The sequence below is a fragment of the Bradysia coprophila genome, unplaced genomic scaffold, assembly GCF_014529535.1.
Source record: "Bradysia coprophila strain Holo2 unplaced genomic scaffold, BU_Bcop_v1 contig_476, whole genome shotgun sequence".
In the NCBI taxonomy this organism is placed as follows: Eukaryota; Metazoa; Arthropoda; class Insecta; order Diptera; family Sciaridae; genus Bradysia; species Bradysia coprophila.
This window is the reverse complement of record NW_023503727.1, coordinates 3,688,677-3,702,092: the sequence shown is the minus strand read 5'-3', so window position 1 is coordinate 3,702,092 and position 13,416 is coordinate 3,688,677. Positions and strand designations below refer to the sequence as shown.

The following is a 13,416-nucleotide window of genomic DNA, read 5'->3' as shown; positions in this document are numbered from 1 at the left end:
TTGCTGATGCGTCCGTAACCCTAATTCGTCAGTGATCCTAATCCTTACGTAGCCCTAATACGTCCGTAATCCTAATACAGCTATAACACTTATGCGTCCGTTAGCATAATGCTTTAGTAACTCTATTGCTTAGTTGTCATTTTATTGCCCACGTAGCCCAAGGGCGGCATATGCAGTTTTACTGAAAGTATTCATCTTCAAAATTGCACATAGCGCAATTACGAAAGCCCGTACCTGTCAAATAAAACAACAATTTACGAAGTAATTTTAGGAACCCAAATTTGAAACTTTTTTATCACCACGTCCATATGCGTGATATATGGAATGCCTGAAACACCCCTCACACATAATCAATTACTTCTCTTTATTAGCAAAACTACTTCTCTGTAAATAGAAACTCTCTAAGTACCATTTTCCCCAAGAAATATCACTTTTGCTAAAATCCAATATGGTCACCGGCAGCCATTTTGTTGAAGACTGGAAGTAGTTCTGACGATTTACATTCGTTAATACCTTTCAAACCAAAAAAAAAAAAAATTAATGAAATTCGGTCAAAATTTACTCGAGACATTGACAAAAAACACCACGTTCACTGTACTGCTGAGTAGCCGGATATGAGCTCACTCCAAGAGACCTAGCTCACGCTCCGGTGAACCAAATTTCCAAAACTTTTTTTCCCTGATTGGTACGGTTGCATATCTAATAAAGCAAAACAGTAGGTCGGATACAAGCAAAAACTGCTTCGTGCCTGTACCTGGTTCACATCAAGGGCTCTAACTCACGAGTCGGTCATCCATTTTCTATAAACTTTTTTTTTTGTCGATTGGTATTGTAAATAGACAGACAGACAGACATTTTTAGCCCCGTACGAAGTACTGGGGGCTTATAAGATTAATATGCCGTTTGTAACACGTCGAATTGGAAGCAGACAGTAAGGGCAACGCATTTGGTTATGTTCATAGATGACGAATCCGCAATAAAAAAAATGTCCGTCCGTCCGTCCGTCTGTGACCCCTCTAGCTTGAGCAAATCACAACCTTTTTTCAAAATTCTTTTTTCCCCCGATTGGTATCGACAAAAGTATAGTCACGTTCGAAAATGGGCATGGTGGGGTCGGCCCTTCCAGAGCTAGGGCCCTATAGGTGTTTTTCAATCTTTCGACGATATCTACCGAATCACGCACGCAATAGCTGCTTGTGATATATCAAATGAAAGGTATTGACGAGTAGAACAAAGTTGCTGAACATTGTTTTTGTGTAGGATGCAACGCGAGCTTGTTGGGAGGGCTCAAAGGTCGTTACTCGGCCCTAAGTGTTTTTTGCACATAAATCGAGTAAATCTCATCCGATTTTGCTACATTTTGTTTTATTTGAGAGATAATTGAATGCCGAATAGAAAGTTGGCAAAAAATTTTGGGTTTCTAAAATAATATCGTGAATTGTTGGTTTTATTTGAGAGGTACTTCGTACGGGCTTTCGTAATTGCGCTATGCGCAATTTTAAAAATGAACACTTTCAGTAAATTTGATCATGCCCAACTTGACTTGCATTTTGGTAACAGACGCATTAGAGGGTTGTTGACGTATTAGGGTTCCGGGCGTATTACCGCTACGGACGTATTATGGTTACGGACGAAATAGGATTACGGGTCGTACGGGGCTAAGTCGCAGCAAACGCTCCGACTGTTCTGATGCCTTGTTTTATTGTGGTTTCGTCATTTATAATCATAGGCAAATGCTTTGCCCTTACCGTCTGCTTCGAATTCCACATGTTACAAACGGCATGGTGTTCTTATCTGCTCGCAGATGGTTGAACTTGACCGGAGGATTTCAATGCTTCATCGAATAAAAACAAGTTTTTGAAAATCGGTTGACATTTACTCAAGTTCATTTCCTCACATTTTTAATCGTAGTGAACGTGTTACGTACGGTGTATTTTCTGTTGTAAAACCCATGACCTACAGTCAAGGGAATTACTTTGACCGCTGGCCATGGCTAATGACGTAAGGTCTACTTAGCTATTAGCCTTATAGATACAGAATATAGATTGCCGAAATCTCTAACATTTTTGTTCCTCGGTTGCCCTCGAGTAGAGTTAGTAACAACTACAAAAAATTCATAAAAAATCAAGAAAAACCAGAAAAAATCAAATTTATTTAAATTTGTTAGTTAGCGAACTTGTTTTGCTACCTGAAACATTTTCGAACCATTATCAAGGCAAATTCTCAAGAGACTTTGTTGATTGTCTTCCTTACATTTTTCGTGGCATTAGAAATATCTCTGTTAATGTCATGTCCAATAAAACAACGAAACTTGCGCTAAAATAATAATATAAGCCTGTTCCAGTTCCTGTTACCATGGTTTTTATTTGAATTCTTCATTTGTTAACAATCATTTGCTTATTTTACTCAAAACGCCTGTTTTTAATTTAAATCATTTAAAAGCATTTATCATAAAAATTTAGAGGTTTTATGGATGGTCAAATTTATGAGTTTTTGTTTTGTCATCCTATTCAATATGCAAATGTGCGCTTTTAAAGTTAAAACAGTCTGACATTTTTCCTATGTCAGTCTGACAGAATTAAAAAAAAAACAAGATCTTTTTGATGGACGAACACGAAAGGTTGTTTAGCTAGCGGATCATAAATATTAATCAGTCTATTCATGACGCTCGTCCAGCTGACATCTCCACTAAAACATTCTCCCTCAACTATTGATAGTTAACTATTAATAGAGAGAATGTTTTAGCGGAGATGTTAACTAGTTGACCGTCACGACTTGACTGATTAAAATGTATGATCCGCTAGCCCCTACATTGTTCGACATTTGACAGTTGATTATTATGTGATTTCACAATTTTACCATAAATTTCGTAATTGAATTTATATAATAAGGACTACTGCGATTGTGGCGATTGTAATAGCAATTATACTCAGCTACGAAATGTGTGGAAATATTGCGAAAAATGTACTTTAGGAACGAGCGAGTCTATTGCCGCGTCAATCTCCTCTTGTTTTCATTTTAATACGATTTTCTCTTCAAGGAATAAGAGCTTACAGGTGAAGGATCACGGATAAATTTGTGATAATCCTAAGACTTTTGTTAATTTTTAGCCCCGTACGAAGTACAAAGGGGCTTATAGGATTACGATGCCGTGTGTAATTGATGGAATTCGAAGCAGACGGTAAGGGCAAAGTGTTTGCCTATGTTCATAGATGACGAATCTGCAATAAAAATTTTGTCTGTCCGTCTGTGCGTCTGTCACGTCGATATCTTGAGTAAATCAAATCCGATTTCAAATTTTTTTTTCCCTGAAAGATAGTCGAAATAGTGAGGCTAAGTTCGAAGATGGGCATATTCGGGTCGGCCCTTCGTGAGTTAGGGCCACCTAAGTGATTTAAGGTCTTTTGGTGATATTTATGGCAAAATAAACGATGGAAATGTAAATGACACGGCAAATGATAGGTATTGTCAATAGCAATCCAGGAAAAAAAAAGTTTTTTTTAAATCGGGTGAGTGGACCGTGAGTTAGGGCCTTAGAAGTGAAATGCTACTAGGCCCTATGTGTATTTTACATAGAACTCGAGTAAATTTCATTCGTTTTTCGTAATTTTTGTTTGATTTGGAAGGTAATCAAAGGCCGAATAGAATGTAGTTGAAAAAAAATTTAAATTTGGGTCCTCGGACTGAAGCCGATACTAGGCCCTTCAAAAAAATAAAATTTTAGGGCGATTTGAAATTTTTGTTTCATTTGAAAGGAACGTCGTACGGGGCTTCGTAATTGCGCTATGCGCAATTTGTAAGATGTACATATTCCATAATAATTTTACTTTAACTACATTAACCGGCGCAATAGGCTTACGGTCAAAGTAGGGTGACAGACGCACTAGGGTCACGTACGCAATAGATATACGGGTTTGTACGGGGCTCAGTCGCAGCAAACGCTCCCACTGTTCTGATGGCTCGTTTTTTTATAAACAGAGCCCTGAAGATGGTTTGATTCCAAACGACGGCTAGTTAAAAGGAAAGTTTGTATGAGGGCTCTGCGCCTGCGGCGAGATTTTCAAAACCAAAAACGTTAACAGCAAATAGTATTTTTATGCTATATAGAATAGCTTACGACGTGTCCTGAAAAATTCTGCTTTCATCACGAGTTACGAACTACGTTTTTTGTACCGTAACAACGCAATGACTTTGACGTCACTCAAATAGAGAACTGAACCGATCAAAGTTGGCTATTATTTTTAATACAATGGCTATCAAAAAATTTAAAAAAATAGTCAACAGGTGTGTGCTTGGCCTTCCAATTGAGTGATGTCAAAGTCAGCTTCGGTGCTTGACAGTGAGACGAAACACACAAACAGTAACAAATAAATCGCTCTAAAACAATTTCACTTTTACTTGGCACACTCGATTGCGGCTGAAAAAATATCTATGAAATTCCATTGTTGGCTTTGTTTAGCGGCCGACAAAGTTACCTTTAAGGATGCTGCATAAGCAGTAATTTGATCGAACTTTTGGATCGTAGGTGTATGCACTGCAGTGGCAAAAAACGTCGAATTATAATCGTAAGGCACAAAAACGAATTTTTTATTTACAAAATCATCATTTTTGTATACAAAATCATGGTACACAATGGACTTTTTATGTACGGATTCCGTACTACGGAATAGACTTATTTTGTACAAAAAGAATTAAATCGTTCCGAAGTTGCGCTTATCAATTAAAAAAGTTGTTGCAATGTCAGTCGAGATATGATTTCACCAAAACATTAAAGATGGGAGACTTCCTCAATTGTCTTCGACGGCTCGCATTGACTTGAAATTCTCAGTAATTCTTTGTAAATGTCTTCCTGAGCTTTGCACATGTCTACCTGGGCGGCGCGGAGCTCATACAGCTCTTGGTTGATTTTATCCATGTCATTCTGTTTTCGATCTTTCACAAAATCAAGAATTTTGTTGATGAATTTCTCGTCGAATGTTACAGGTTTCAATTCATTTTTCAAAAACCACCAATCGTCATAAAGACACTCAAAGTTAGAGACTTTTCCGGTTTTTTGCATTGGAATGGTAACGTTGTCTACAATCTGCATCCTTCGTTTAACTTTTACGAAGCTGTTTTTATTCGGTGTTATCATAATTGTGGTCAGTTTGGGGAACACATTGGCGTATGACACCTTGAGGAACGAGTGCAGGTTATCATAGCTGCGTATAGTAGAAATTCGTTTCTTTGTTTCGACAAATTCAGCCACTTCCATTATTCGATTGGTATCACTGATTGCCAGAGCGTTTAATAGATTCAACAAAACAATTGAAATCAACATCATGAATGCTACAAATAGAATTCCTTGAAAATGGTCGGTGCTCGTAATATGAACGACACTAAAATCCGCTAACATCATCCTAATAGTGGAAACTGTCGATGTGAAAGTATCTGAAAATCCATCAATATTGTCATCTATATTGATTTCGTTGGCGCTGAAGTGCGCTGAAGTTTCCGCTGAATTCAAGGCAAAAAAGCTCATGCCGAATGCCGAAATAAAAATTAGATACGGGGCAAAGGTTTTCAGGAATGTTCGACACACTTTGTTCAGTATTGCCATATGCAAAGACAATGAAAAAGCGGACACTTTGGAAAAGAGCTGAATGCTCTGAGCGGCCATTAATAGAATCATGATAACACACAATTGCTTGAAATCGTCATGTGAGTATTCTAATTTCCAATTTCCGATGAGAACGAAGAAAGAGGTAAGGATCAGCAAAATATCCAGCCAATTAATCGGCTTAAGAAAGTATTTCTTGTACGACATAGCGCACTGAACAACCTCGTAGCCTGCCATCAACGTGAGTCCAAAAATTCCGAACCAATAAGAAAACGCATGGGCGGCGAAATATTGTCGAAATCGCGTTTTCCATTCTTTAATTTCCAGATTTGAGTCCCATTGGCTAAGGATATTGGTAATTTTTTCGAAATGGTTGTCGTTGTAGGTGTCGTTGTATAAGCTACGTATTGCGTACCGGTTCTCGAATAGCAATTGAGTGATTGTAATGTTCGGGTCACTCACGTTCTCCGATCGAATATTGAAAACATACTGCAGATTTACCTTCATCCATATGTCATGAAATTCAATTGTGGTGTCGCAATATTCTTCGTCGTACCTAAATCTATTGGGCACATAGTGAAAATCCACGATGATGTAGCCCAAGAAAATCATGAAACCGAAATAGACCAGAAGGTTGAAATAAACGATGAAGTCGATCTTCCGCCACTTGAGCAGCACAAATGAAGCCATGACTGGATGTAAGATAACTTCTTTCAGCTTCGAATTTGCACAAATCAAATAAGCTGGTGTGATTTCCGGCTCATTTCTCTGCGGAGGCATCAAGAATTTGTAGTCAATGTAAATTTCACGGTCTCTGTCGTTGATGTCGCCGGAGCACTTCACGCATTCATCCAGGAACTCTTCAAGGGTGTCCTTTTTGATGTAAGTCAATACCGAGTCATAGCCAATATAGGCTCCACGTATCAGCAGCTCCTTCACAATGTCATCGCATTCGTGCTGGCAGGCGAGAAGCAGAGGCACTCGATTTTCAGAATCGGGCTGATTAATCACGTCCAACGTGCATCGTCGATCAGCGATAATTAGGTCGAAGGTTTTCTGGCGATCGACAGGATCAATGGCTTCGGAAGAAAATATTTGATGTAACAGATTCCTTTGCAGACTCGTCGACTGAAATGACACATTCATGTTGCTAAGTAGGACCTTCATGACTTCATAATGTCCGAACGTACAGGCCAAAAATGGCGGCGTCATTTTGAATTTGCCATTTTTTGAAATTCCATTGATGTCCGGACCAAGATCCATCAAAATGGCAACAGCTTCGGGTAAATTCTTAACGATTGCAGCTTCTAACAATTCCATGATCCCATCGTCAAGGTCTTTCGTGTCCCGTTTCCAGCGTTTAAGATTATCGACCAATTGTGTCTCATGCCAGTCGTCAAGATGCTGGACCATGTAGTTCGTGTCAACGGTAAAATCCATTTTCTTACTCATTCGGGCTGCCAATCCTCGTTCCTCCATCAACGTATGGATGTTTTTGCTATTGTGCGCATAATAGTCGATTTGTACGTTGTCGACGATGAAGGTTAACAAATTATTTTCAACGATCGGATTCTTCAACAGCAAATAAAAGGGCGTTTCTTGTTGTCCGTTCGGCAGATTCACGTTGCAACCGTTCACCAGCATGGCCATAATCATTTCCGAAAGTTCTGCGTAATTGTCTTCAGTTATGTTGTTACCCAACAGATGGAGGTAGTTGTTTCCTCCATCCGATTTTTCATTTATGATCGCTGAATATTGAGTGGCTACAAAATGATCGTCGCATAATGGTGTGAAGGACTCTTTATTCGGCTTCAATATTGCGATTAGGTTGTCAGCGCAGAGTGAACCAACGGCATGGCGTAGTGGATATATTCCATCAGGATTTTTCTTTTGGGATGATTGGAAAAAGAAATCGAATTTCAGTAGAATTTCATGTAACCCCAAAAGAGGAGGTTCAAATCCTCGGCAATGAAAAAAAATTTAATTTCAAATAAGTGTCCTAGCAGATGTACTCACTCAGGGAAAGCAATTTCCCACATTATCCTTAGTTTTAACAAAAAATGTTCTTAGGAAAATTCAAGAAAATCTAGGTAAATGTTTCCTAAAAATAGTCCCTGGATGTTCTAGACTCACCTTGTAAAAATCGCATCCATTGCAAACACATAGCTCGATGAGTTTCCTCGAATTCGGTATCGTTAGAACTTTCTCGAACGTTGACAGTCCATTGAAACATTTCAGCCTTGTATTCGGATTCAATATCAGCTCGTCCAGAATGTACTGAAACTGGTGCTCATTTCTCGACTCAATACACTCAATCAGAATGGTCTAAAGTGTAAATTTTAAGAATTTTTTCGTTTTGAAATTTTGATTTTATTTTCAAATTCGACAGAAAACATCACCTCAAAACGTTCGGTTTCAAAAACCATCTTCTCGCTTGGTTATCAAAACTATAACTAAAACTGCGAGATGAAATGTGGACGTCGCGTCGTTTTTCAATTTAGCATAACCGGATCGAATACCTGCCTGCAACATATTCTATATTTACATCACCAATATACAGAAACAGGAACACAATGAGAATGTGTATCTATAAATTAGATTTTATTAACCAAATAGTGGACCTGCTTAGACTCGTACATCTTACGAAATCGTTCTAACGATAATTGTAGTTTGTTTCTGATTCTAAATTGATTTAGGGCAATGAAAGTGTAAAATTACTTTCATTGATTTAGGGCACAATTTTTTCTTTGATTTTTCATTCGTAAACGAAAAGATAAGTTATAGAAAAAAGTTCAAATTTTTGGGTGACATTTGAATCCAAAATGGCGGAAAAAATTGGTGAAAGTCGAAAAATATTTTTAGCCCCGTACGAAGTACAAAGTGTAAAGTGGAAGTCGAACCCGGCGCGTATTTCAATGAACTTGTTTTATGAAGTTTAGATTTATCCACGCATTACCATGCTTACATTAATGCGGATGGCAAAGCCATGTCGTTGTTATTGGAGTGCCTTATGCATTAATATTTGATTTACAATCAGTTACACTTTTGCTCTTCAATAAACAACTTGTTATAACGAATAGATCGTTGCGTTTCTATTGCCGAAGGGAAACCTCAGCTTAATAGGCTATGGGCCCAGTAAAGTGAAATAACGCCCAAATAGTGTCGATAAGTAATTTTTCGGGATACGTGGAAGACTATTTAGGAAAAATAGTGCGTAAAAAAGAAAAAGAATCGAATTTTGTGGCGATTATTTCAAGGTCGGTGCTATAACAATTGTGCATTGTGTGTGAACTCATTGATTGATATGGAAGGACACGATTACGTAAAGGTCGAAAAATTAAATAAAAATGATGAGTGGCCGGCATGGAAGTTTGAAATTTGTGTTTTGTTGAAAGCAGCAGAGGTTATGGATGTAGTTTCTGGGAAATATGCGATACCATTGCGTACCTCAGCAACAACAGATGTTGAACACGAGGTGGCATTGTCTAAATGGCACAAAAGCGATAACAAAACACAACTAATAATAGTAACGGCACTTGGGAAGCAAGTGAAAATTCATGTATTGAACAGTGAGACTGCTGGTGCCATGTGGAAAAAGTTGGAATCGGTTTTTGAAAAGAAATCGCAATCAACCATTCATTACACAACACAAAAATTCTTCAATTTCACGAAAGATCACGAAAATTTTGAGCGTATTACCAGAGGAATTGCAGGGGCGCCGACTTCTAAGGACAAGCGAGGCTCGGGCACCACTACTCGAATGATGAGCACCACTACATCTTTCCAGTTTTACTTAAAAGAGCACCACTACTCCCAGATTCGCTTGTTGTATGAGCACCACTACTCCCAAACACAAGTCGGCGTCTCTGAGGAATTGAATCATTTTCCGAGTGCTTGGTAGTCGACGGCAGAGAATCTTAAAACGATTGATAATTTGACCGCGAGACTCATTACGGAAGAGGCTAGGTTGGCAATGCATCGTCAGAGTGCAGCCAATGATCACAGTGAAGCATTGGTGGCGAGGAATTTTCGGAAGAAAAATTTCAAAAATTCGAGTTCCAAACCGGGAAAGTGTCACGTGTGCAATAAATTAGGTCACTGGAAAAATGAATGTCCAACGAAGAAGCAAAAACCGGCTGAAAATCCGAAGAAAAATCAAAACGAAAAACCAAGAAATTCAGCCGATGCATGCGTAGCGATTCAACATGTGAAAACGATTGGAAAACCTGTTGCTCATTTAAGCCTTAGTGAGGCCATGGTGGCAACGAATGGAACAAAACCCGACGAATGGTATTTGGACTCGGGTGCGAGTGATCACATGAGTTACCGGAAGGATTGGTTTGCCGAATATGTCGAGTTCGATGAAGATTTACCGGTTCGAATTGGAAATGGTTCGTGCATCGTTGCGAAAGGTTTCGGAACGATCGACATTATGGCATACAACAACGAGCAGTGGTGTACAAGGCACTTGGTGGATGTGCTGTACGTTCCAGAAATACATTTGAATTTGTTCTCACAAGGAAAAGCTTTGGACAAAGATATGACGTTGACGTCCAACAAAGAGAAATGTCAATTTCTGCGTGATGGAAAAACAATTTTGGTCGGCGTTCGAGAATCGAATTTATTCAAATTGTTGTTCAACGTGGTTACCGAGGCGAAAAATTTTTCCGTGTCAAAAGAAACTACAGTTGAAGGTAACAGCGAGGACAGGCGCTGGGTTGCTCAGACTCAGACTCAGACTTTACATCTTGAGCTGGGGACCAGGCCCTGGTCCCAGTCAGGCTCTCTTAGAACAGTAAGGGAAAAGCATATCGCGTTTTCCTGTTACTCTTCGGCCATTCAAGCTGTCCAGATACTGTACTGGTTGTCTCTCGAGAATTCCCCAGGCCAGTCTAAGGTCTGCAGCGCTGGGCCGCCACTCAAGTTGCTAGATCTTATATACCTATGTATGTTACAGAGGTAACTAACAACAACTGCCGCCGCTCGGTCTAACAGTCGGACTAGCTACAAACGTCATCTTTCATCTAGTCAATATAGTCAGTCGAATTACCTCTATGGCCAGTGCACTTACTACACACTTAGCTACCCGCCATCCTCACGTTGCTTCCTTATCGCTGTCTGTTTCAATCTGCGCGGTCTGGTGACGTTCTTCCTGCATTTCCAATCAACCTCTGCACATTTCAACAAGCACTCATTTCCGTGTCAACAAGCACTCATAAAATTGATGAAAAACCGGTTCTTTGCTCTCGTCAGGGTGGGCAATGCCTACCTTTGCCCGTTAGTAGCTGCGGGCATGTCTTTCCCACAAATCTCTCCAACTTTCGCGCACGCAAAAGAAAACATCCTTCGCACACACATACGCACATCAGCCCGAACAGGCACTTTTCTTTTCCATCGTTCGTGACGTATTTTCGTGTCGTTGAGGTTTTCATCTGTACCGCTGGCGCATGACGTTCAGTGACCATAAAATCCACAGCCAAATTTTATTTTTGGTGACAAATCAAACGGATCGACGCTTTTTGGTAATGCCACATTGCTACATCCAAAGTCATCGAAAAATTCAGCCGCTGTCTCGTTTGTCTTGTATGCGTCATTCGCGTTCTCGATCGACATTCCATTCCACATAACGCCGGCACTCTTCCCGAATTGCATCCAACTACTATCCTGGGTAGGCATAGTATCCAATTGCAACAGAGTGACAAAATGCGAACACTGACAATGAACGTAGATTTACACAACACACCGATCTAACAACTTTTGCGTCTCCTAAAAGCAGAAATCTTCACTCCGGAACACTTCAAGACACTTTTCAGTCGAACATTATCAAACTACAGCAACAAAACGAAACAAACATCCGAAAAAATTAAACACAAACGGAGCACAGAAAAAAACACGTCCGTCCATCTTTCTCACAGCCTACTCGTATCGCGAGGACAGGCGCTGGGTTGCGAGTCAAAACTCAAAACACAAATCCTACGTCGTGACTGGAGGAAATGCCAATCACAAAGTTTCTCTGGCAATATGGCACGAGCGTCTTGGGCATCAGAACGTTGGATATGTCAAGCAATTTTTGAAGAAATTCAACATTGGTTACGATGGCAAAGACGAATTTTTTTGTGAATCCTGTGTGTATGGTAGGCATCACCGTTTACCGTTCTCCCGAAGTAACAACAGAGCTGGAAAAGTGGGTGAGCTTGTACATACGGACGTTTGTGGACCTATGCAAGAGAAATCAATTGTGTTGTTTAAAGATGATTTTTCGAATTTCCGCAAAGTCTATTTTCTGAAGGAAAAATCTGAAGTTTGTCGCCAAATTGAAAAGTATTTCAGTTTGGTAAAATCAGTTAATAGTACCGTTACAGTTATGCGATCAGACAATGGTCTTGAGTTCATCAATTTGAACGTTGGAAAATTGCTCGATGAACATGGAACAAGACATCAAAGAAGTGTGACGTACACTCCTCACCAAAATGGTCGTGCAGAGCGACATGCGAACGTTTGTGGAGTCAGCACGTTCAATGCTACACGCTAAGCAATTACCGATCAAGTTTTGGGCCGAGGCTGTCAATACGGCTGCATACGTTTTGAATTATTCTGGTCCAAGTCCGGTGGCAAACAAAACTCCATTCGAATTGTTCTTCAACAAGAAACCGTCCATTGAACATCTTCGTGTATTTGGCTCTGAAGTGTTTGTTCATGTACCAAAGGAGAAACGACGCAAATGGGACATAAAGGCAAAGAAAGGTATTTTTATTGGTTATTGTGACCAGAGATGGGCCCGTAATATTACCGTGTAATATTACCCGGTAATATTACGTAAAATTACGTAATATTACCCGAAGCTCGGTAATATTGGTAATTTAAAGCCTCGGTAATATTACGTAAGTTACGTAATATTACCAAAAATCAGTTAACATATTGTAAATTTTAATCATTTTCAACAAAAATTACTCGTTTTTAGCAAATTCAAGTGTATTTTATCGTATAATTTTGTTTTAGTTAGGCTTAGTTCAGCCTAGTTAAACAACTTGTTCAAAAACAGTCGAGTAGTATACACATTTGAATGAGCTTCAACCGAAATTGATAATTAAAAGAGCGTGGATTTTTACGATTTCTCTCAGAGTTGTCATTGAATGACGCCGTCGGCAACTCGGTCTTCTGTCACTTCATAAGAACACGGGCTTAGATCGAAAACTGAAATTTGTGAGCAAATGAAATTTCATTTCAAATTTCGTATCATAAAGGACCGAGTTTCCGGCACTGCCATCGTTGAATATTGTGGTAGCGACATACAATCTAGCGTGATAACGTAACACAAGTGCTTCCAAATCTTTCGACTCGTGTACCCCTTCTTCAACTAGCCGAATACGAGTTTGGTTATCTGAATAGTCGAAACAAACATTTGGAAACATCTACGCAAGAAGTAAGATTCCACATTCTTGTTCAGTCAAACTATACTTTACTCAACAAAGCTCAAAGTGAAGCATGTAATAGTAGTCTCCATGCTGCTAATGTAATTCATTCATTTACCTGTTGTCTTGTTCAGTAAAACTATACTATACTGAGGAAAGCTCAAAGTGACGCATGTAATAGTAGTTTACATTCCATGCTGAGAAAGTAATTCTTTTATGTGATAAAGGTGTTTTCCAGCAACAAGCTCCGGTTACTGTCTTTTTGACAAATGTAGAGTCAATCAAACAAGTTGCTCAAAAACACACGAGTGAGTTTCCGAGTATCACAAAGTTGTTTCATAAGCAATCAATTATGTAGCAGTATCGAAGGTACTGGTTTACCGTGTGACACATGCGAAAGTTGAG

At 39.3% G+C, this 13,416-nt stretch overlaps 1 protein-coding gene across 1 annotated transcript; it reads right to left on the bottom strand.

Annotated features, from left to right (window-relative positions):
• Window positions 1-4,615: 4,615 nt before the first annotated feature.
• LOC119082752 (transient receptor potential cation channel protein painless-like) lies at window positions 4,616-8,074 on the bottom strand. The gene is made up of 3 exons (XM_037192335.1): window positions 7,999-8,074; window positions 7,733-7,924; window positions 4,616-7,486 (listed from the first exon to the last, which is right to left on the bottom strand). The coding sequence occupies exons 1-3, from the start codon at window positions 8,023-8,025 to the stop codon at window positions 4,769-4,771; spliced, it is 2,937 nt and encodes a 978-aa protein (XP_037048230.1). The 5' UTR covers window positions 8,026-8,074; the 3' UTR covers window positions 4,616-4,768.
• Between the last annotated feature and the right edge of the window lie 5,342 nt (window positions 8,075-13,416).

Coding starts and splice junctions, on each gene's coding strand:
- LOC119082752 (XM_037192335.1), bottom strand. CDS start 8,025: ATGGTTTTTGAAACCGAACGTTTTGAG. Junction 7,925..7,998: donor TTGAAACCGAACGTTTTGAG/GTGATGTTTTCT, acceptor TTTACACTTTAG/ACCATTCTGATTGAGTGTAT. Junction 7,487..7,732: donor ATGGATGCGATTTTTACAAG/GTGAGTCTAGAA, acceptor TCATCCCAAAAG/AAAAATCCTGATGGAATATA.